General features: G+C 52.5%; 1 protein-coding gene across 4 annotated transcripts in view; it reads left to right on the top strand.

Moving 5' to 3' along the window:
• Positions 1-23,435, top strand: part of FSTL4 (follistatin like 4) — a 459,649-nt gene that overhangs the window by 320,747 nt on the left and 115,467 nt on the right. For all 4 annotated transcript variants that reach the window (XM_042983884.1, XM_042983866.1, XM_042983874.1 and 1 more), the window contains 2 exons: positions 13,826-14,019; positions 17,873-17,996. In XM_042983884.1, coding sequence (XP_042839818.1) covers positions 13,826-14,019; positions 17,873-17,996 — 318 coding nt within the window. The remainder of the gene's footprint in view (positions 1-13,825; positions 14,020-17,872; positions 17,997-23,435) is intronic.

Below are 23,435 nucleotides of genomic sequence, written 5' to 3'. Positions count from 1 at the left end.
GTTAGTGGAGTAGAAAATAAAGATCTATTGGCCTTCAGGCTTCTTTCTGCCCCAGAGGTCAGAGGTGGGGCTGCCTCAGGCCAGGGTCCAGCCGCTCTGCCCTCCCTGAGAGCGGCTGGACTCTGGTAGCTCTGTGTCTGAAAGCCCTGAAGAGCATCTTGCAATGAGATCTTTCTAGATTTTCTTTCCTATCACGCTTAGGCACCAGCCCCCACCTGACCTAGGTCAGCTTTGGGTCACATGGAAATGCCCTTACTGAGCGTGGCTGTGGTCCCCCTGAAGGGATGCCAGCCCTGGGAAGTGACTGCCGGTCACCCCTCTCAGCTGGAGTCCCCGGAAATCCCCATCTTTGTGGCTTGCCTATTTTTCCTGGCACTGGGTGAGAGGATCAGCTCAGACCCTCGGTCTCTAGGCAAGGCTTCTGGCAGGAAGAGGCCCTCACGTCTGGGCATGTTATAGAATAGCCTGTTCTTTCCATGAATATGGCTTGTGGGGGCTCTTTGTGAGAGTGGAAGGCTAGAATTTGAAGAGAAGGGAGCCAGAGCAGGAGCAGGAAAGGCACCCAAAGAGTGTGAGCACAACGTGCCAGGCAAGTGACAGCTGGGCTCAGGTCTCAGGGTGGAGAGCCTCAAGCTATGGGCCGCTGGCCCCACCTGTCCGCCCTCAGGTGTGCTCTCAGCTGTATACATTCTCCTTGGGAGATTCCTGTCGCTCCCATACCCTGTGGGTCCCAAACCCTCTGAAAGCACGTGTATCCATTTTCATGGCAGGCGAGGCAATGCCAAGGCCATTCCTGGGATCCGAGAACTTAAGAATAAGGAGGTCACAGAGGACGTAGTGATCTCCCAGCGTGGGCATCTAATGAGATGCAGCACCTCCACAGATTCCCATCTCTCGGCGTGCTGCAGACTGAGCTCAACCACCAGCCGTGAGGCTCAACTGTGTCTGCAGTGAGTCAGTTTGCTGCGGGCGGAGGGGCCTTCTGAGTGTTCTGAGGGCCACACCCTGGTCTCCCCTTAGGGTCCATTGCCCACCTGGCTCCTCTCATTGCCAGGCTCTGGGTTCCGGACACGGATACCGGGCCGCCGCGCATCAGCTCAGACTCAGCCAGCCTGGGGCCAGCTTTCATCGAGATGAGTTTCTGCTGTTCCCTCCACAGGGAGCGCCTGAATTTTGATAAATTTCCAGTATGGTTAATCCCCTGAACCAGATGCAGGGAAGAGCCATCCCATTCTCCTCCCAGCAGCTCAAGCTCTGGAAATAATCCAGACGCTCCCCCCCCCCCGACCCCAAAGACTGTGCTTTTCCTTCAGAGTTGTTGTCTTTTGTTTCGTGTTGACCTGGGATTTACTGCCAATCATACTAGTCAGAGGGGTTCAGATAAATCTTCAAACGTCAGAAAACTTCTCTGAGTCATCTCAGGTCTCAAAATCTCTGGTCAGGCAATTCTTCTCTCAAATGCTATTTCCTGCCAAGCCTGTGTAAAGGCACGAATCCCTGGCTTAGAGCAGACCCTGTTTTCTGAGACCATTCTCAGGCAGTTTTCCTGTAATACCTTTCCTTCTAAAGTAAATGTCCCCTCGAGCCCAGCAAAGCTTGTACAGGTAGGGATGTGGAGTGTGTTAACATTTGAGCAGTTCTTTCCTGGAGACCTTCGCTCGGTGGCATTGATTTGCAATCCACATGCCCCTCTTACAGAAGAGGACCATCTGCGCTTGCTGCCTCTAAAACTCAGTGGCTCTTTGGCTCACCTCAGGGGCTGAGCAAACACCCCTGAGACAACACCACGGTGAGAGAAACACCACAGGCCTCACCAGGCATGTGAGACAGGGGATCGGAATGCTCCCTTGCCCCGGTCTCCTCACCTGCTGGCCCAGAGCTCTCATACCCTGTCCAGGGGTGTCCTGAAAGAGTAGATACAGAAAAGAGCCCAGTTCTGCAGAAGGGGGGAGGGACACATGTCCTGGCCCCTGTCTCCTTCATTGGGGCATCCGCCATCTTCCTCAGGGGCTGCCGCCAGCTGCCTTCCTGGGGCCAGGCGGGCTCTAGAGCCCAAGGGTGTGTCTCTGGGCCTTCTGCCTCCCCATGCTTAGCCTTCAAAGGCTGGGCTTGCACGCAGGTATGCACGTGTACAAAGCATATCCACAGGGCCACATACGCCCAGATGCACCCCCATAGTATTCCCAGTGTCTTAAAACTCCCGGGACTGAGGAGGCTCAAAAGAAGGCCACTACTTTTACACACACCAGGGTGGACCCTGTCAGAAAATAATAAATGCCAACCAAGACGTGAAAAAAATTTGAACCTTTGTACCTTGTTGGTGCACATGTAAAATGGTACCGGCCACTTTGGCAAATGGTTTGGTGGTTCCTCAAAAAAATAAATAAATAAATAAATAAATAAATAAATAAATAAATAAATAAATAAAAATAGAACTACGACATGAGCCAGCAATTCTACTTCTAGATATAGACCCCCCCAAAAAAACGAAAGCTGGATCTCGAGGAGATATTTGTACATGCGTGTTTATAGCAGCGTTCTTCGTCATAGCTAAAAACCTGGAAGCATCTGGGGTCTATGGACCAATGGATGAATAAGCAAAATGTGGTATATGCATACAGGGGGATATTGTTCAGGCTTAAAGAAGAAGGAAATTCCGACAGGTGACAACATGGTTGAACTCTGAAGCCATCCTGTTGAGTGAAATAAACCACTCACAGAAAGATCCTGCAGGACTCCACTTGCATGAGATACTTAGTCAAAATCGTAGAGACCGAAAGTGCAGTGGTGGCTGCAGGCAGTGGATGGAGAGAATAGGGGCTGTTGTTTCATGGGTACAGAGTTTCACTTTTACAAGATGGAAAGGGTTATGGCGATGAATAGTGGTGATAGTTGCACCAAATTATGAATATATTTAATGCCACTGAAGTGTGTACTTAAAAAATGCCTAAGATAGAGGGGTGCCTAGGTGGCTCAGTCGGTTAAGCGTCCGACTTCGGCTCAGGTCATGATCTCATGATTCACGGGTTCGAGCCCCATGTCGGGCTCTGTGCTGACAGCTCAGAGCCTGGAACCTGCTTCAGATTGTCTCCCTCTCTCTCTGCCCCTCCCCCACTCACACTTGTGCGCTCTCTGTCTCTCTCTCAAAAATAAACAAACATTGAAAAAAAATTTAATGGTTAAAATAGTAAATTTTACACTATGTATATTTGACCATGATAAAAATAAATGGGTAAAAAAGAAGGCCACGGATTCTAGTTGTCACATAGATCACTTTATTTTAATCCTGTCAGACCCAAAGCCACCTTTTCATAGCAAATATTTTGTAGAACCCCCATATAATTTTGAAATGAATATGTGTCTTATTCAAACTGGGATGTAAAGGAGAAATATAAGAAAAGTAGTAGCAATAAAGTCTGCCTTTCAGTATGTAAATGTTTGGACACCAGCTGCATATACTGAGTCATAGTGGTCAGATGTCAGCACCCACCCACGGATCCTGTGAACACAACAGCTACAGACAGACCCTGTGACGGGCATGTTATGTTAACACTTTGAGTACTTAAGTGATGTTGCTTTTGGAGGTGTAATTCTCCAAAATGGTGAATACTTCTTGATAAAGTTGTAAAGAGTTAACAATACCCAGCCTAGCTGCCTCCTTGGAAAATCCTTGCAAACCCAGGGCACAAAATACTTTGTATACAATAAACATATGCAATGTTTGTATAAATAACATTGCATTAGACTCTAGGCCTCTAGTAATAGAATATCTCACTTCAGTGACTGTCCACTGAGATGTTTGAAAACTTGTAGGAGATGCCAGGCCCGCAGAAGTTTGTTGTACAGGACTCTGCTCCAAATGATAGATAGGATCCCTAGGGTCCCTGGCCCCACTCATTAAGGGCCACTTAGGCCCCCCAGTCATTGTGAAAACAAAGATGCTCCCTACAAGAGTCCAGCTCACCTCCCAGGGACAGCACTGCCCCTCTTGAGATGTCTGATGGAGCCCCCTGCATGCATTGTGAGTCCACATGAGAGCAAAGTACTCCTTCTGCGGCATGCAGCCCTAGTCCTGGCCAGTGAGAGAGCCAGAGACAGCCTCAGGCCCTGCCGTGTCCCGGGCTGAGGTCCCCCTCAGCTTGGTAACCCCTCAAAGGCCATAGCATCTCAAAGCTCAAAGCAGCAACATTCCTGGACATCACTGACTCCAGAGAAGCTACATTTTCGCCATCCCAACAACAGGACCCTTCCCTTTGGTTAGGTGTTTGGGGGGATGGAGTCTCAGGAACAAATAAATGGAATTGTCCCAGGCCAAGGGTGATGCCCACTCTCTTCCTCCTCATCCACTCCAGATTTCCGGCCTGGTGGCCATGGCCTCATTCAGCTGTCCTGCTTCTCCTCTAGGTGCACGTGAGGGGTGGGGTGGGAGTGCACAGGCGCTGAGCTCTGGACAGGGCTGTGGGGGACCTGGAGCTTGTCGGGAGTCCGTGTCGTCCTTCCAGAAGGAATTGGTGGCTTGTTAAGGATCCCGGTTGGGTGTGGGTTTCTCACTAACACAAGAGTAAAAACTCAAGCTCTTCACGCCAGAAGAGCTTTAGCATTTATTCAAGTTTTCAAACGTTACTCTTTCACTCCCGGGCCACCTGATAGATGTGCCAGTCAGCCATAGAAAGTGCCTGTGGATCCCTCTCCCAGGAATCCAACCAATTTTGCTTTCTTTAATAGGAATAGAAGAGAGGATTGTAAATGTCAAATAGCAGATTGTATGGCAACATCAATTGAACCGGGCATTAATGAGGAAATGTACCATTTATCTAACAAAGTTCTGGGTGGTTTTGTTAATTTAAATTACCTGATTCTGGGGCGAAAATTGAGATGAGGACTTGTCCACAATTCAGGCACACATGGAGGTGGGTACTTCCCCAGTGCTGGAGAGGGCTTGGTCTGTGCTGCTGCAGTGGCCGGGGAAGGAACCCCGTGGTCTGCATGGTGTGTAGGTCGAGCTCAGGCAGGGCCAAAGGCCATTGGCAGTCTCAGACCTGCAGATTCTGTTTGTGGACCCAAAGTGGGCCGTGTACCTTGAACCCATGATGTTCAAAGGCAGTTGGGATGACTAATAGGGCACTCCGGAGAAAAGAAGAGAGGATATTGACCAAGGACCGTTGGCCAATGTGATGCCAGGCCCCCTTTAGGGCCTGAAAGGATGCAGGGTTGCTATGAGTGTGGTAAGCCCGTTGCTGACTCTGGAGTTGGGACTAGTGGGTGAGGAGGAGACCCAGGTGGAGTTTGGGGTGATGAAAGGGACAGGAGGCCTGAAGAGTGCCTCCAAACCACGGGCAGGCAGCTCACCAGTGAGTTCGTGCCCAGTGATCATGCACACCACGGGGTGCCATGGCCAAGCTCTCTAAGACAGTGACGTTCACCCAGAAGACACAGAGGCACTGGAATGCTGTCTAAGGAGGAGGCAGACTGGGGGCGAGGACACGGCAAGAGTGTGTGGCTTGGGGCAGAAACAAAAGCAGCCCCTTAGAGGTGGGCTTTGGCAGAAAAGCCAAATTTAGAGAAAGGGCTTTTCAGGAAGGGGGTACGTGGGAGCAAAGTCTGTAGGCCTGCTTCTGGAAGGTAGGGGAGTGGCCAGCAGCTGTAGCTCAGGTCATGGCGGAAGGATCTCCCCAGGGTGCTAGAGTGTGGGTGACTGTGACCCATGTGCTCAGCAGTCACAGCCAGGAGGGGGTCAGCACATGGCATGACTTAGAGCGCACCTGTTCATGTTGGGGATTGTGAGGAGACTGTATCATGTGTGCTTCACAGTCTGCTAGACTTTCCAGAGCTTTGTGGCTTGGTCACAGCAAAACTACATCGTGTTAGCAAAAAAGCGTCCTGAAGATAAACCCATTGATTTTGGCATTTATTGTTAATTGAGTTTTCTCAGAAACGGCAGCAGAAAGATTGTTAATGTTCATGAATTTACATCAAGTTAAACATCTGTTCCTCTTAAGCTAAACTCCAGTAAAGTTATGGCAGCTCATAAATTAGATCTGGGAGTAAAATGCTTCCTGCTCTTTGCACAGCTTAGTGGTTTCCAAATAGACCTCAGAATGACACATTGCAACTGAGGCCCGTGTCACACAACCACGTTCAGCCGTGATGTCGGTGCCAGACGATTAAGCCAGGTTTTTGCTTTGGTGGTAAAGATTGCAGCTTTATCAGACGGCAGTGACATTACTTATCAGGCGGGATGGGGACAGTGTGAGAACTAGGGCTGCTAATGTTTGCATTGGGGGTGGGGGAGAGTCTGCCCATGAGCAGACCCAACAGCGACCAAGAGCTTGTGGGCACATCCAATCTCTCCCTTGGGCCCCTCGGGGGGTTCCTGGGTGAGGGTGTCAGGATCTGAGCCTAGGGTCTGGGGCACGCTGCCAGGTCGGGGAAGGGCTGGAGTCCAGTGGGTGTGGCTCAAGGGCATGACTGACTACCACGCAGTTTCTAAAGGGATGGCCTAGGTGTGGTTTTGGAAGGGAGATGTCACAGTCCACACGCTGGCATCTCTGAGCACGACCCACCAGGCCCCTCCCCAGTGCTTCCTTCCCATCTCCCTGTCCCTTAACCCACACCCGTCCCCAAAGGGATTGCTCCTGCCAGCGGCAGAGCAGTGGCCTTCATGTCGAGTAATCTGTGTCCTGCAGTCCCCTGTCCAGTAAACTTAGGCTTTGTTGGGGACTCCCAGAGTACAGGGCTGCCACCGTGCGGGATGGCTATCAGGGATTGGGGTCTTCATGGTGGCCTTGGGATTGCCCCCACCTACCACTACCCGCCAAACCACCAGGGTCCCCAGTGTCAGCTTTGTGCTCATTTGCTGACCAGAACCCTAGTGTGGAATTGGATCCTTCCCAAAGTCTGCTGTGGCTGAATTCACCCCCAGGCCTCCCCACCTGAGCTGCTGCTCCAAAGCATGGGTCCCCCCGCCCTGCTGGCCTCTTCACAGGGCTATCCAGGCCCGTCCTGACCAGCAGTGGCAGAACAAGAGGGCAGACGCTCACATTTTCCTCCTCTCCGGAGGCAGTATCTAGGGAGCTGTGTATGCCCACCAGAGGGGACTCAGAGGAGCCACGTCTATGCAACCTAGTGTCCAGAGGGGCAACAATCCCTCTGTGGCTCACCACCTGACCACCCACCCCAAGGCTGGCCATGCCAAACTCCATTCTGTGGCACCACCATTGCAGGTTTGGGGGGGACCCCAGTGGATGAGATAGGGTCCAAGCCCCCCAGTGACCCCACGTACCATACGCTGGAGCTGCCCATGCCACACCCACGTCACACACGCTGTCCTTCCACAGGAGCTGGCGTGAGTCAGGACACACCTCCCAGCCCCCTCCAGAGTTCCAGACCTTGGTCACTGTGGCTCAAAGTGGCTGAGATTGTCCCCTCCTCTGGGCAGGGCTACAGCCTTCATCTGAGCCCATCTGCCGCCCCCTCCACCTAGGATTCCACAGCTGTCCAGTGAGCAGACATTCAGACAGTGCCTTCTATATGCCAGACCTGCACCAAGGCCTGCCCCTGGCCCTGGGGGGCCTTCAGTCCCACAGGGCCACCTGGCAGTCAGCAGGGAGCGAATAGGAGCAGAGAGTGAGGCTGGCAAAGTGTAGCAGTAGGGAAAGGGGACTAGCCTGTGGGGCACCTCTGTACCCAGAGCGGCGTGTTGGGGAGACAGACCAAAGGACTCGGTGAAGAGATGGCTGAGGGTGAGGGAGAAGGAGAGACAGCCCGGGATGGCCCCTCACCACCCGCCCTTCCCTGTGCCTGGTATCTCCAGCCCACCCTTCGCCCGCCTGCAGGTGCCTCCTGTATCCGGAACCTGGGCTTCCTGCAGGGGTCTTGACCGTGCACGGCCTCACACTCCATTAGAATCTGAGCTCCCCGCTGCCCGGATGGCATCTCCGCCCTGCCCTCCTATACAAACCCCCCTCCCTTGCCTCTCGGGGGCTGCCAGCCCTACCCACATCTGGAACAGGAAGCCTCACCTGCCTCAGAGTGAAGACGGATCCTTTGAGGCCCAGTCCGGCAGGGGCACGTGTGGCTAATGGAATATTCACAATGTCTCCCTTGCTTCCCTTTGTTTTGCACTAGAAAGTGTTCCTTTGATGGACATTTAATTCCAGAGGCTGCTACCTGCTTCCTATCTCTCTTTGCTCAAAAAATTAAATGCGGATGTGCCCGTGCTCCTGCTATAATAATGTCCCTCGGCGTGGTGGGAGCGCGGCTGGGATGGGAGAACATTAGAATCTTCACAGAGGGACAATTATTGAGGGAACTAGATTAATGAGGTGTCATAACAACTTAGCCAGATCTGTGGCTGACCTTTCTCATGGAGAATGGGCTTGATAAATGTAGTTCATTACCAAGTTCTGACATGAAAATAGGATCACACTCCGGGCTCCTCAGCAGGCTGATCAATATTTTATCTGCCAAAGCAGCAGGAGGAGCCCCGTACACATGCGCTGGCAGGAAGCCTGAGACCGGTGCCCAGGGGGCCACTGTGCACAGAGGGCACCCAGGCTGGCAGGAAGGTAGCTGGGTCCTTCCAACGGCCTGTCAGGATGTTCGTCTGTGTCGGGCCAACCAGGACATGAGCCTCCCTCCCTGAGAGGCCCCAGAGTGGGAGCGTCTGTGGGCAGTGGAAAGGGAGGGAGGTTTATCTACGAATACCAAGTTCATGGCCACCTGTGCCAGGCACTGGGCGTTGGCGAAGGGGATGATGACAAACGAGCTGCAGCCTGGCCCGCTTGGGGCATCAGCCCTACTTCATCCAGAGAAGCCCTCAGGCCTGGCTGACTCCTTGGGACTTTGCAACTCTCAGGGCCACAGAAGCTAGTGAGGGATTGTCATTGCCCCCGTTCTAAGGTAGGAAGTGGAGGCTGGAAGGGCAAGGGAATGAATGCCTTTCCTGGGGTCTCACAGCTCATCAAGGCAGAACCAGATTGTCTCCTGACTCCCTGTCCAGTGCTCCGTCCAGTCTTGTGGATTATCATTAACAGGGGTTGGTATCAGGTAGACACAGCAGCCTGTGATGAAGTCATGGGCAGGGTTGTTACAGGGTGGTCCCATCACCCCTGGCTTCTCTATGAGACAGTCTACCCTGGAGCCACAAGACTCGGTACTCAGCCATATTCCCTAAGTAACTCATTCCCCACGCATTTCGCACTGTAGTGTTGCCTGTGTAAGTGTCCAGTCTGGTCCCACCTGCCTGGAACTTGCCATCCCATGGAGGGGATATGGCAGATGCTTAATACCCCATCCAGATTCCCTCATTCAACCCCACAGGTTGTGTGAAGCTTTGGTGGACCATTGCCCATAACGCTGGCTGATAGCCTCCAACCTCGGGGACCCGCATCGTCAGCCTGAAGGCACTTTCGGGCCTCAAGAGTGTGCTCAGTCCTCATTTGGGAAGTCCAGAAGTGCCAGACAGGGCAGTAGTTAATGCCCCCAAAAGCAACCCTCAGTCAACAAGGGACGGAAGTTGGTGGAAGAGTGTCCCGCACCCTCCGACCTAAGCGGAGCGACTCTGAGGCCTGCTGGATGTAGTCTCTCCAAGGTTCCGTGGAACTGCGCCCCGGTTGCCCACAGTGGCCACCCCCCCTTTATTGGCTTTCCCCCACCCCAGGCTCACCTCCCTCTTCCTTCCCTTCAGTTCTTGGGGCCATCTCCAAACATACCCCTCACCCTAGATCCTTGTCTCAGGGGTTGTGCAAGCCTCCCACTCTCCAGAGGTCTCGGTGGAAATCCCACCAGCTGTGGATCTGTTAGTGAGGAAGCTTCACTTTACTTGGGGCTGAGTCACACAGGCCCTGATTCGAGGCTCCCAGGAAGGGCTGACCATTGCCATTCTCACCATCATCATGGCCAGCACCCATAGGGACCCAGGGAGGGGGGTTGTGGTCCCCAGGCCTCAGCCACGCCCCCTCCACAGACCTTCTCTCCAAAGGGCCGAGCATCCAGAGGGCCAAAGATAAAGTCTAGGCAGGTGATCCCTCTCTCCCCCTGGGACCCAGGCCCACTCCAAATAGGGGCAGGGATGCTAGTTTAGACTCAGTGATGTCTCAGCAGGGCCCTGAATGAAGTCAAGAGTAAGCCACATGGAGATTTGGGTCAAGAGCATTCCAGATGGAGGGGGCAGTGAATGCCGAGCCCCGGGCAGGAGCACACTGTAGGGTCCAGTCTCTCCTTCCACACCCCCACTGCTTCATGTCCCCTGCGTGGGTTTGCTGGGTGGGGTCGGGGGTGACCCAGCTGAAGTGAAGAAGAACCCAACCCTTGAGTATTGGCCCTCTCTTGTCCAAACTGAGTAAGAGGAAGAGGAAAGTCAGAAAACAGAGGCTGTGTGGGCCAGGCCCTCGGGGTCCCCGTGAGGCAGAGGTGGGCCAGCCCGGGGCTCAGCATCTCCTTTGCAGAGGGCCCTGCTTGACCTCCTGCCAACCCTTGGGAGGGAGATTTGGAGGATGTCTTTCCTTTCTTTATATTCATCTGCACTTTCCAGACATTATTTGATAGACACATATTTCTTTTCTAATAAGATAATTGTTCAAAACCGGCAGCAGGGTGGGGAGCCTTTAGCTAAAGGCCAGGTCTGGCAGATCCACAAATGCCCGGGGCTCCCCCTGTGAGCCACTCCTGTCTGCTCCCATGGTGACACCAGGGGCGGGAAGAAAAACAAATACAACTGAGACTTGGTAAGCTGGCACTCCTGCCAACCTTGCTAGCCTCTGCATTCTGGAAAGCAAGGCCTGCCTAGGGTGGGGGGAGCTTGTCAGGGGGCCGTCCTTGCTGGAGATAGAGGGTCAGAGGGCATCCCGGTGAGAGGGTTTGGACTTCAACTAAAATGACCATCTCCATGGGTGCAAAAATGGCACCATTGGGCATCTTCCCTCTGGTTCTCACAACTCCTCAAAGTTCTAGGGACACTAGAGGAGGTCAGGAACATTGGGCCAATGGTTTCGTTATCCGAGGCTAAGACTCATGTCAAGGGCAACTGCTTCTGGGGTAAAGGAGGATAAGATTCTCTCCCAGCAGCACACCACTTCATCTTGAGAGCCCGGTCCCCCACAGCCCGGGCACAGTGAGGGCTCTCAGTAAGGACAGAAGGACAAAGGAGTGCCTGACATCCTGCCTCAGCCGACGCTTCCCTCCCTCCTTGCTGCTCACTCAGACCCACACCAGCTTCCTCCGGATACTTGCCCCTGCCCTGTGTTCCCTGCTGCCCGGCATGGTCTTGCTTTCTGTCCTTCCTCCTCCAGGGCTCATCCTGCAGATCCCTCCCCGAGGGAGGCTGCCTTCACCCTAGCCCCGTAAGCTCTCGGTCTGGGGGCACCTCTGACACCCAGGACTGGAAGCCCCGTTGTGTCCCAGCATGCCAGCGGCATCTGGCACAGACTTTGCAAATAAATGCCGACAAAGGGTGGGAGGGGCATGGCCTGTGTGGGCCCTGGCAGGGGGCAAGCTCGGGGGCTCTGGGAGTGGACCCTTCCCCACCCCTTACGCCAGGTTCATTTCTAGACACGTAGCTACCGTCCTGAGCAGGAGGTGTGTGCGGGGCAGTGCCAAGGTGGAAAAGCCAGAAGCCTCCGAACTCGCAGTGAACTGTACGGCCGGAGGAGGAGGAGCAGGGCCTAGAGACCCTGCTGTGGACCGCCTGATGGGCCCCACCTCAGTGGTTTCCCTGGCCTGCTGAGGTGGGAAACCTCACGGTGGGGGCCACGGGGCTGCCTAGGGCAGCAGGTGGCTCTCAGGAGATCTGTGCCCCACCGAGGTCTGTGAGGCAGGTTGGAGGGACCCGGAAGGATGAGATGCCCCTGCCCATCCTGCTCAGCCTGGCCCATCCCTCAGGTGGCCCTGCTCTGCACAGTCCCTGCAGACCGTCCACACAGCAACCTCCTTCCCATCCACACTGCTCGTGTCCCGTGTCCTGACTTCTGCTCCATTCAACCCTGCTGGGGGTTTGGGGGGAAAAGATTGGGCCCAAACTCTTCTTCTCTGTGCCCAAAACCGACTTTTACCCGGGCCCAGGAAGAAGAACCCAGCAGGCTACCACATCTTCCCCCAGGCAGGAGTGATTCTGTAGTGGGACAAGGCCACTGATTTCAACACCGTGCACTTCTGTGGACTTGAGAATCTGGTTTGCCAGCTGGGAGCCCTGAAAGCTCCCAGGAATGGATATTCCTTTCAGACCAGAGAGAGATACTAGCCAGGTTAGGGGGTTGGGAGAGCCATTCTCGTCAGAACATGGAGACTCCCAGAGAGCAAATAAATTTGATTATATTGAACACAGCAATTGATTTTTTTCTAAATAAACATGCAGGAGAAAATGGTAACAGGCATCTGTTTCTGACGAGAATCAATTGACCCCAAATTAGAAGAAAATCTAGAAACGCAAACAAGCACGAGAAAAAGTGGTTGGGCCATCGAAGCTTGTCTAGTGAGGGAGGGAGGGAGACAGACAGACAGACAGACGGACTTCCCTGTGAGCCTTTCCCCACCAAGTAGCTTCCTTGTTTGTTGCTCTTCAGCAAATGTGGTTTTGGTCATGAGGAAGGGACAGTAGCTATCATTTTGTGAGCCCTTATTCGGTGCCAAGCCAGTGCTGAGCCCTTCATGTGCGTATCTTATTTAATCTTCATAACATCCCCATGTGGAAGGCACTGTTCTCCCCACCTCACAGATGAAATCACAAGGCACATGTTCAGGCAGCGGCAAACCCAGGACTCACGCTCAGTGGACTCTGGAACCAGTGCTCTCCAGCACTGCTTGATATTGACTCTCCAACCCTGAGCTGTTACCTGGTGCCCTCAACTGGCCTTGCACTTGAGGGGAAGAGCCCCAGGCCCAACAGTCCCTTCCGAGCAGCATGCATTGGCCTGGCATTCGATGGGGTAGACAGTGAGGAGCCCACGCCCATGCCCACACCCACTCCCCAGGACTTAGCAAAGCCAAGTGCCATAATGCTCCCTCCCCGGGGAGGTGGGGAAGTGGGAGCGCGAGGAGCCATCCTGCTCCTCGAACAGCCCCACAGCCTCAGCTATGGGCTGAGCCCTGCGTGGTGTTCACCCTAGTGGGCCCGTCCCCAACAAGATAAACTACATCCTGTCACAGTGCATCACAGGCCTCATTTGCCAGAACACCGTGTGGTTCTGATGCCGTTCAGCAAGCATGCCTGAGATACAAGACCTAAGAATCATGGGCCGTGTGCTTCGGTTTTAATTTCTTAAAGCTCCCTTTTGTTTCTTGGTCATAGATTGTGTACACATGTTTGTTCTGAAGTAATCCAGCTCTGGGAATGTACCTAATTAACTTAAGCAGGGGCTTATTAGTCCTGTTAACTAAAATTCCCTAATCTATGAGGCCAAGTATTCAAAAGCAGCCTTTAAGGTAGGATTAAGGCAAAGACGAGCTATTACAAAATAGAACTGGGGCCGGTTTTCCTAAATCCGCTGTGGGGCTGCCGCTGTGAATTGCCCTAGCCCTGCTTCCCCGTTGTATCTGGCACGGTTGCTCCGTGTCTGGCATATAATAGGTGTTCAATAAATATTTGTGGGATGAGCAGACCGGCTCCTTCTAGCATGGGTATTCTGCAAAGCATATATTCAGTGCTTCACTGAACCCGTATATCGATGAGATGGATTGGCAGGCCGATGGACAGACAGGCCCCATGTACTCCAGGTGCGGCCTGCACTGCCCATGCTAAATGCCCAAGACCCCCAGTGAGTGGGAGGGACAAGATTCTCTCGAGACCAACGGAGGAGCCTGGCTGCAGTAACCTCATGCTGTCTTCCAGATGACCCGTGCACCATGGCCGACTATGCCCGCCTGAAGAATGTCCTTCTGGCGCTCCAGGCCCGCCGGCGGCCACTCCCAGATGGGGACAGCCGAAAAGACCCTGCCTCTCAGAAGCGCCTCCTGGTGGAATCTCTATTTGCGGACTTGGATGCAGATGGTGACGGCCACCTCAGCAGCTCGGAACTGGCTCAGGTAGGTACAGCGTATGCTGAAAAACCGAATTACGGAAGAGTCCGGTTTCCTATGCAGTGTGCAGATAAAGAGAACCGGGGAGGCCCATATGAGCACAGTCGTTCATAACTGCCTCTGTAACAGGACACTTTGGAGGCCTCTCTCCTGCAACAGCAGCCTTTCCCCTGGGAGTCGGAGAGCTTGCGTTCAGTGCCTCTGAGAATCTCTCAGTGTTTTCCCACCCGCCACCTTCAGCCAATATTTACAAACAAGCTTCGAAACGCTCTCAGCTAGCTGGCAAAATACATACTTCCGAGGGGCTAGCCTCGAATGTTTTCATCAGGAAATAAGTCTTCTCTTCTTGGAATCCTCTACTTTGCTTAGCGGGAACGTTGAAAGGAAATAAGTCTCGCTTCCACCAAGCAGCTTGGGGGCTCTTTTTTTTTTAAACAGGATAAAAGTGGCTTTTATTTTTTAGTTTGTTAATTTGTTTTGAGAGAGAGAGAGAATAGGAGAGGGGCAGAGGGAAAAGGAGAGAGAGAATCCCAAGCAGGCTGCACCCTGTCAGTGCAAAGCCCGGCACGGGGCTCCATGCCAGGAGCTGTGAGATCATGACCTGAGGCGAAATCAAGAGTCAGATGCTTAACCGACTGAGCCACCCAGGCGCCCCCAGGACCTTGCCATTCTGTAGGGCCCGACCTGCTTTGCTTTGCAGGAAGCCCTGCCTCCCTCCGCAAGCACAGCACACATGTCCCTTTCTCCAGCTCCGAGGTGGTGCCCGGGCAGTTATTGTCTGCAGCAGAAAGTGAAGGAGTAACGCAGAGCACCAGCCCCTGCCAGCTGCTGAGAGGGCCTCTAGGATGCTGGTGGCAGACAGGCAGGCCAGGTAGGCCAGAAGGGCCTGCGTTCCTACTCCCGCTCTGCTGGTCTCCCTCGAAGGGCCTGGAGCCTCACCGGGCAGGTGCAGAGATATGCAAGGAGGGTGAGGTCAGCCTCTCCGTGTAGGCTGGTGGGGCGGGGGCAGCTGTTCCTCAGAGCCCACAGAGTGCCCACCTGGAGGACAGACAATATAGATGAGTCCCCACCTTCGATACCACTTTAAAGACATCCTTCACACGGCACAATGACCTTATCAAAGCTGTGGCCAGGTCACTAGGAAGAACTGGGCTGCAGACTGCCCTGGCACTCTGTGTGCATCCACTGTGTCCATGGCAGTAAGCAAGGCCCTTTACTAATGACATAAGAAACATAAGAGAGTCCCTTTCTGTGCTGTGTAGTAGCTAGGAACTCAGACATTCTGGTCAAGCTTCCTGAGTTCAAGCCTTGCCTCCCATATCCACTAGCTAGTGGTTCTTAGGAGAAAACCTCACCTCTCTGGGCTTCTGTTTCTTGTCCATGACCATCACAGCATCAGCAGGTGGATGAAAGGAGCTAAGGCGTGTGAAGTGTTCGACATGGTGCCTAGCACATGGTATCCTCTCGGTAGGTGATAGGTGCTCAACATCCATGCCATCATCACTGCCTTGTTATTATCATTTCCCCCTTCAACCTTTTGGCCATCCTCTAAGCTGGGAGATATTCCTGTTATCCCCACTCTACAGATATTTTTAGATGAGGAAACCAAGGTTCCAAGAAATCAAGTAACTTGCCTGAGTTGTGGTCACTGTCAAGAACATGATGAACTCAGGCAAAACCCAGGTGGGCTGGGGCAGCTGGGTGGCCCAGTCAGTGAAGCATCTGACTTCAGCTCGGGTCATCATCTCATGGTTCGTGAGTTCAAGTCCCTCATCGGGTGAGCATGAGTCCTGCTTCCCCGCCCCCCCTCTGCCCTTCATGAGATTCATTCTCTCTCTCTCTCTCTCTCTCTCTCTCTCTCTCTCTTCCCTTCACTCACTTGTGCCCTCTCTCTCTCAAAAAAAAAAAAAACAAACCCAGGTGGGCTGATGCATATGCACCTGCTCTCCTCACAGCATGAGGGTCTCCCTGGGGGAGAAGGGCTCCCACAAGAAGGCTCCACTTTGTTCTCCTAAGGTCTGTGAGGCCAGCAGGTGCCCACAAAACCCAAGTACAGAGCAGTCACCTGGAGGCTTTGCCACGCAGGGTCCCCCTCTCAAGGCCCTCTACTCCAGCCAGTCCAGAGGCTGTTTGCAGAGAGTACGTTGGGAAGCAGATTGTAAGGCACGTGCAAAACCCTGCTATGCTCACTCTCCTGGGCAACACGTGCTGGTCCATCCGTATGTAGCCTGTCTCCCAGGAGGCTTGCGGCCCATGGCCTCCCAGGCACACACCATCCCAGCCCTGCCAGCCATCATGTAACTATCTCCGGGAGTACTCGGCTCCCAGCTATGGCTAAGACCCCAAGGAGCAGGGCCAGCCACCCACAGATGACCTGAGCCACTCTGGGAAAAGCCCAGGTCCTGTCAGTTACAGTTACCTTGCAAGAACAACCATCTGGCAGTTCCCTGCACTACTGGCCGTTCAGGGAGCACTGAGAACAGGTGGATTTGGCTTGTCTTAGACAGAAGCGCCTGTGAGCTCTCGCCGCCCCAGCCCCATGTGGCTCCCAGGTGGCTGAGAAGTAAACAGAACCTTCCTAGGCATGTTGCTCTAACCTGGCAGGCACATGCCCCGAGGCACCTGAAGCCGTTAACAAGTATGGTAATCGGATTATGATTTCCTCTTTAAAACTTAATGTATTTAAAGTCCATTTCATAAAACTGCCAAGCAGAGCCCAGCTAAAGTGGGCCTTTCCTTGACACTGAATCAAAGGTGTTAGGGAAAAACTTGTCAGTCCTATGAAAAGTTAATCAATTTCCAATGTAGAAATAGACAAGGGGAAATTTCCATCTTTGGAAGATTGATTTCCGGCGTTCTGGTTGATCTCCCTTTTATTGAACACTTACTTGCTAGGTGAAGGGTCATTTTTTTTTTTAACGTTATCACATTAAATTGCCTTTAACGTAGCAGGCCAAGCTAAAACTGTTAAATAAAGAGAAAATGTCTCTGTCCCCCTCTCCCCACAAAATAAAATGAAATCACTTCCTTTCTTCTGAGATTTCGTTCTCAGCATTTTCCTTGCAAGACTTTAGTCCCGGAAAACCCAGCCTCTGGCTCCAGCTGTGTGAGGGTGCCTGGAATTTCCACCCTTAGTCACCTTTTGGCACCTGGCTGGTCATGCTGGCGAGGCCATGGCCAGAGAAAAGTTCATAAAGGCCCATCCGTAGCACCATGCCAGAATCCCAAAGGCAGACGTTTGTGCCCCTGGCAGAACGAGGCAGGCAGAGCCATGGAGCTCAGGCCAAGTCAGTAGAATGGCAGCTGCCCCTTTCTGGGGGGACGGGTGCTGTGACTAGCAGGTGCTGCCCTGAGATCTGTGAGGGCTTTTGGAGTGTGGGGGTCAGGCAGGCATGCACTGATGGAGAAGTGACCTTCCAGCTCTACGAAACTAGGAGCCTGAGGGACCTCGGCTGCGCTCAGCCACTGTTTCTTTGCTGAGTTAATCTGATCAGGCCCCTTCTCCTCCCTGTTTCCCCATCTGTAGCATGAAGGGGTAGACCAGGACCTGCAAAGATCATTCCCAACTGAGACCGTCTGGGATCTGTCCACCTGAACCCTCATCCCAACTCTGACCCGACCATTGCGTGACCCTGGGAAAGTCCCTGCCCTCCCTGAGCCTCAGTTTTCTCATCTATAGAATGAGAGGGTGAGGCAAGACAAAACCAAAGAGCTTTGGGTGCTCCCCATGGCCCACTGAGCTGTCACTGGAGTCTTCACCCCTCCCTTGGGCGGTGACCACAGCCCCTCTTGGCTCCAGCCATGCCCACAGCCCTGAACTCACTCCCTGCTCTGGCCTCATCCCTTTCCTCACCCACAGCACGTGCTGAAGGAGCAGGACCTGGAGGAGGGCTTCCTGGGATGCTCACCGGGCGACCTCCTCCGATTTGATGACTACAACAACGATGGCTCCCTGACCCTCCACGAGCTCTACACAGCTTTCCGTAAGTCAGCCCCAATGAGGGGTGTGTGCGCGAATGGGCTTGTTTCCACAGGCGGGCTTGCGCCTCCCGCTTGCGGGGCTCTGGAGTCTGTCGTCGGTTGTCTCCATCATTGGTTTCTTTCATACGTGAAATCAGTTGAATTTGTTTTGCAACAAGCCTGAGCTTTAAGAAAAGGGTAAAGGAGTGTGGGTGGGAAGAGGGAACACGCAATCTGTTCCTTTTGGGTAAAGGCCCTTCTTGGTGTCACTGGAGGAACCCAGGACTGTGATTTAAGTGTGGCTGGGAGGGCACTGCCAGATACCCAAGGGAGTCTATGACTCCAGGAGGCAGATTCTGCAGGAGCGTTCTGGAGGCTTGGCCGGGCAGGAGGAATGAGCTCCGGTAGAGAGCTCACAGAATTCAGCAGGGAGGAGAGGGGAGGGCAGTGCTGACCCCAAACTTGAGACAAGAAGGAACATTCTTGGCCTCAAAGAGATGGAACCCCTTTATGTTTCTTAAACATTCAGCCCCTGCTTAAAGCAGGTGATATGTGCATCCTGTGTGAGACACCCTTGGACATGACCTACGAGCTCACTGCTCCTACCAGCATGCCCTAGAATTTGGGGAATAGGTGTGAGACACCCCCTCCCCCCACCCACCGCCAAGGTGCATTGAGTACTCTCAAGCACAGATCCTCACATCCTCTCCCCAGCCTCAACCTCTACCTGGAGTTCGGCTTCTCAGAAAAGTATTCCTGCTTTGTGTTGACATTTCATTGCTGTTAATGCAAACATTCACAAGGCCTGAGAAGCAGTCATGATTCACTGGCAGGAAGGGCTCTTGTGGCAGATAGAGGAGGTACTCATATGACATGAGGAGAGAAACGAGTGGGACTCTTCCCTGGGGAAAGTCCATGAGCTTGACACGGGGGCAGAGAGGGCAGGAAGGGTGCCTTTCTGGTTCACAACATCCCTGTTGCCGAGGCTCAAAGTCCAACCCCCAATTACAGGGCTCTGCCTAATGTACTGTGATAGGTACCCATCGTCCTTCTCCCTGCCCACTACTGAAACTCCTATCGACGTAGTTTATAATAAGGTGCGAATGACTGGTAGGCTTAACCTGCTGTGGGAGGTGTTCGCCTTGTAGAGAAATTTATGCCTTGAAATAAATCTCTACATTTTAGGGGCACCTGGGTGGCTCAGTCGGTTGAGCGTCCAGCTTCGGCTCAGGTCATGATCTCACAGTTTGTGAGTTCGAGCCCCATGTCGGGCTCTGTGCTGACAGCTCAGAGCCCGGATAGAGCCTGTTTCGGATTCTGTGTCTCCCTCTCTCTTTGCTCCTCCCCTGCTCCTGTCCTGTCTGTCTCTCTCTCAAAAATAAATAAACATTAAAAAAAACTTTTTTAATAAATAAATCTCTACATTTTAGAATGTGTGGCAATATCAGCAACTCCCTAGACCTAGCTCATGAGAGCCAATGACTAGATTTTCAGCAATTTTGCAGGGAAACACTTGATAGCTTTAAATCAGCCATGATGGGAGTATCTACACCACAGAAATTCATACCACACAAATGGTACAAAAGGGGGGGCACTTTCTTCCTCTGGAGAGCCAACTGTTAAGCATTGACCTGCATGTCACTGGACAAGACCCTCCCTCCTGTCCTCAGTGTCCCCTCCTACAATATTCTCTCCACCTTCCCCACATAGGGACCCCCTGGTGATTCTAATCTCATAGAACATGAACAAGAAAAGAGCAGATGTCAAGGCAGATGACAGGGAGAGCATCCCTGCATGTCAGGAGAGGAGCAACCAGTGTCCTGGGCACAGCTCTGAGACATTCCCAGCAATACTTTCTGTGCTCAGGCCTCTCTGCAAAAGATGGGAGGAAGGAAGAGGTCAATGCATAGAGCCAGGGACCCAGACTTGACTTCAGGGACTTGGAGGATGCACCAGGCATCACTACTGAGATGTCCCACGATGACATCATTAACCAGAGAATGGCACCACTTAGAACCATCCTGGTACCTGGTACTGCAGAAGCCTCTGCTCCGTGAGTTCTGTTTCTGAGAATCAGTCGGGGCCAAGGAGAAAACTGGCTTTACTCTTGAGGAAATGCAAGCATGCTGATTGCCCATGATGAAAAAGGCCTCCCTGGCCTCCCTAATGAAGGTCATTATAAACATGAGCTACCTGTGGAAAAGGAGGGATGTCATTACTTCACCTCCAGCCATATGTCTCATGCAGAGCAATGTGGGATGTGTTTCCTTCGTTCCTGGATTATTATTTGAAAAGCTTTATAATCATCATTTTTAAAGCAAATTAGAATCTGCTGTTGCCTTGGACTTGTTTTGAACCAGGCAGCCAAACCATTCATCACAGCCCAGGCCCAAAAATAGATATGCAATAAAACGTAAACTCACAGCCATTAAGGAAGCCACAAAACGAGTTAACCCAGCCATAAAGGCCTGACACGCGGCCACTCGGAGCATGAGGCATCAATGGTTTTTCAAAGTCATAGGGACTCTATATGAAATTCCCATAGCTGTGGGAATGAATTTATGGTTCAGTGAATGTTAAATAGGTAATTGAAATGAGACATATAGGTACAACTTATTACCCAGAAATCAATGGACATTAAAGAAACCTCACTAAAACTAAGAAAGTAATATCTCAAGCACTTCAGCAACAACATTTTGGATTTAATTTAAAAACTGGAGCCAATGGGCTGGCATGGGTTGAGACTTTGACATTATATTTTTCTTTTTTTGCCAGGGTCCTTGGGCACCAGGCAGGACGGGGTCTGTGGGGTACCTCCTGGCAAGACTTGGCCACTCTGTTAAAGGATGGGTCTGCAGGACCTCTGCCTGAGAAGGGGGTTGTATTAAGTTTTTGGTGTTGTGTTGGGCAGTGGGTTGGTGGAGGGGGGTGGGGTCTCCTAAATTGCATCTTCTCATGCAGCTGGCTTAGCTCAGGCTGGGCCGGTGTGTGCCATTGTCTGCAGCTGGCTGGGGGCATTGCCAGCAACCCCAAGGCTGGCAGCTGCCGTGCTCCGCTGAGCTGGTTCATGCTGGGGCTGCACCCTCTTCCTGTCTCTGCGGAACAGGTGACCCCTCCCAGGAAGGAGGGCAGAGGCCAGGTACCTCAGCCATGGGAGTCAGTCCTGTGCCTGACTGTCAGATGGAGCTAAACCTCCTACTCATCCGTCTCTGTACACTGGCGGGCGTGAAATATAAGGGTGGCCTCCCTCTCTTTCTCCATCTATCACCTGAACATTCTCTCCGAGTGGCTTTTGGCTTTCCATATCATGGCCTGATCTCGGAACTAAGGGTACAGTGTTCTCTCGCCAGGTGCCCTCCACCCTCCCCAGCACCACCACCCCCTCCCCCTCCCCGGCCACACCGGCCGCAGAGCCACTGCTCCTCTCCTTGAGGCAGAGGCCCAGGCCCCAGGGTCCTTGGTGAGCCAGATGTCCATGCATCACAATAAATTAATCTCAAAGTTGCTCGTTTAAAAAGCTTTCCAATAATGCATGTTTCTGCACTTTTCTGAACGTTTAGATTGGGATCATGGGGAAAACATATTGTTTAAATGGGGATTTTTCTTTCGCTTTCAATTCTTTACAAGCTTCTTCTGCTTTTTGGAAAGATACTTGTCCTTTTCATTGATCCTGTGAGGGCAACGTGTCGGCTGGGAAGGAAAGGTTTGAGCGGCGAGCCGGGCAGGATGCAGGGCTTCACATGCTAATGTTCTGGGGTCACAGATGCACCATGTCACGGAGGAGAACTGCAGGGAGAGGCCTGTGTGGGAGCAGGACACCCTCCCTGCACTCCAGGCAAGCAAGACAGAACACAGTGGTTTCATCAGATTATCATACTACCTCTGTATCCAGGGCAACTCTGTGAAACAGAGGAGATGGTCACCTGGCGAATTTACCGCTGCGTTTCTGCTGTCACTGCTACAAAATGGAAGGAAGGTGCAGCTTTACCTTCCATGCCCTCATCCTCTGGGAAAAGGGGTGCCCGGCACAGGCCTGACACCGTGTCAGACACGGTACGTCAGGCAGCCCTCAAGCCAGCCTGTGCTGGGCACGGTGCTAAAGCTAAACCCCCAAATCCATCTGGCTCCTTATCTGTGTAAGGGGAGTTCAGGCTCACTTCACAGGGTGAGAATGCCGCTTTACCCTCCTCCGTTTGGTCCCTGAGTTTTCAGTCGTGAGAACCAACATTTCAGAGAGCAAAACTTTATCTCTTTCATTCTTGGCTTTGGAGAGCAAGAGATATGTGTGCACGGGCCTCAGTGCCGGTGGATGCCAAGACCACTGTTGACATGACACCCTTAACCCCAAATGGAGAAACTGGTTGCCTCACAGAGGACTTGCAAATCACGTGTCCAAAAAATCGGATTCACTGCCCTTGGTCCCTCCTGCACTCAAGGGTATAAAATAGCTAACCTGGCTCGGCCAAAGGAGGAATTGACAATCGGGAGACAAGAGGGGCTGAGAGGTGTCCCTCCCAAGGACAGAAGTGAGGGTGCTTTCTCCTCCCCTCAGGCATAGAGAGACGGCCTCCATGTGAGCTTGCTATGTGCCCCTGAAGCCAAAGCCAGTGTGCCATCTGAATGATTTTGCTTGTTAACAACACTGGAGTTAATAGTGGATTCTTAACATCGAGTCCTATAAAATGACACCTCACATTAATCATGTGTCAGCACTGTGTATTATGACCCAGTTTTACAGATGAAGAGACAAAAACTCAGCGAACTTATGTGGCTAACCCATAGTCACACAGCAGAACCATGATTGAACGCAAATATCTAGTTCCAGAAACTCCTCGTGCATTTCAACACACTTTACGACTCATCGGCATTCTCCAGTAACGAGAGTCTCACTGTCCCCACAGCGTGTTTCCCTAAATTTCACGTCTCAGCTCACTGCTCTCCTCCTCTAGGAAGTCTTCCTCGGTTTTTCTTCCTTCCACAGAGCCCCACACATCTTCCTGTGTGTGCTCACATCCCTGAGTTCACCTCTCCACAGTAACAAGGCTGTGGCCTGATGGTTCAGTGTCAAAGCTGGTTCAAATCCTCCTTCCGCCGCTTACTAGCTACATGACCTTGAACAATCCTTTACCAGAACTAAACCTGAGCTTCACGTTGCTCGTCTGTAAAATGGCTTCATGACCATCACAGACGTGTACTCAGCACTAGTAAATGCTAAGTGCTGAGTAATCATGAACCAAGTAGGTCAGGGACGGACGTGAAGATTTTTGCGTGTTTTCCCCGCAGCCCCCACTGCTCCCAGCCCCGTCACCCTGTGCTGTTGTCATTATTATCCTGCCCCAAATTAGTGTATAGGCTCCAGGATGCCAGAGGCTGTTTTGCTCCCCATGCCTATCATGGGGTCTGGCACCCAGGAAACCCTTGGCCCATGTTTGTTTACTGAGGGGATGAAGCAGACCTCTCTG

This window comes from Panthera tigris, chromosome A1 (genome assembly GCF_018350195.1).
Source record: "Panthera tigris isolate Pti1 chromosome A1, P.tigris_Pti1_mat1.1, whole genome shotgun sequence".
Classification (NCBI taxonomy): Eukaryota; Metazoa; Chordata; class Mammalia; order Carnivora; family Felidae; genus Panthera; species Panthera tigris.
Note: the sequence above shows the minus strand (reverse complement) of the source record. Positions and strands in the feature narration are given on the sequence as shown.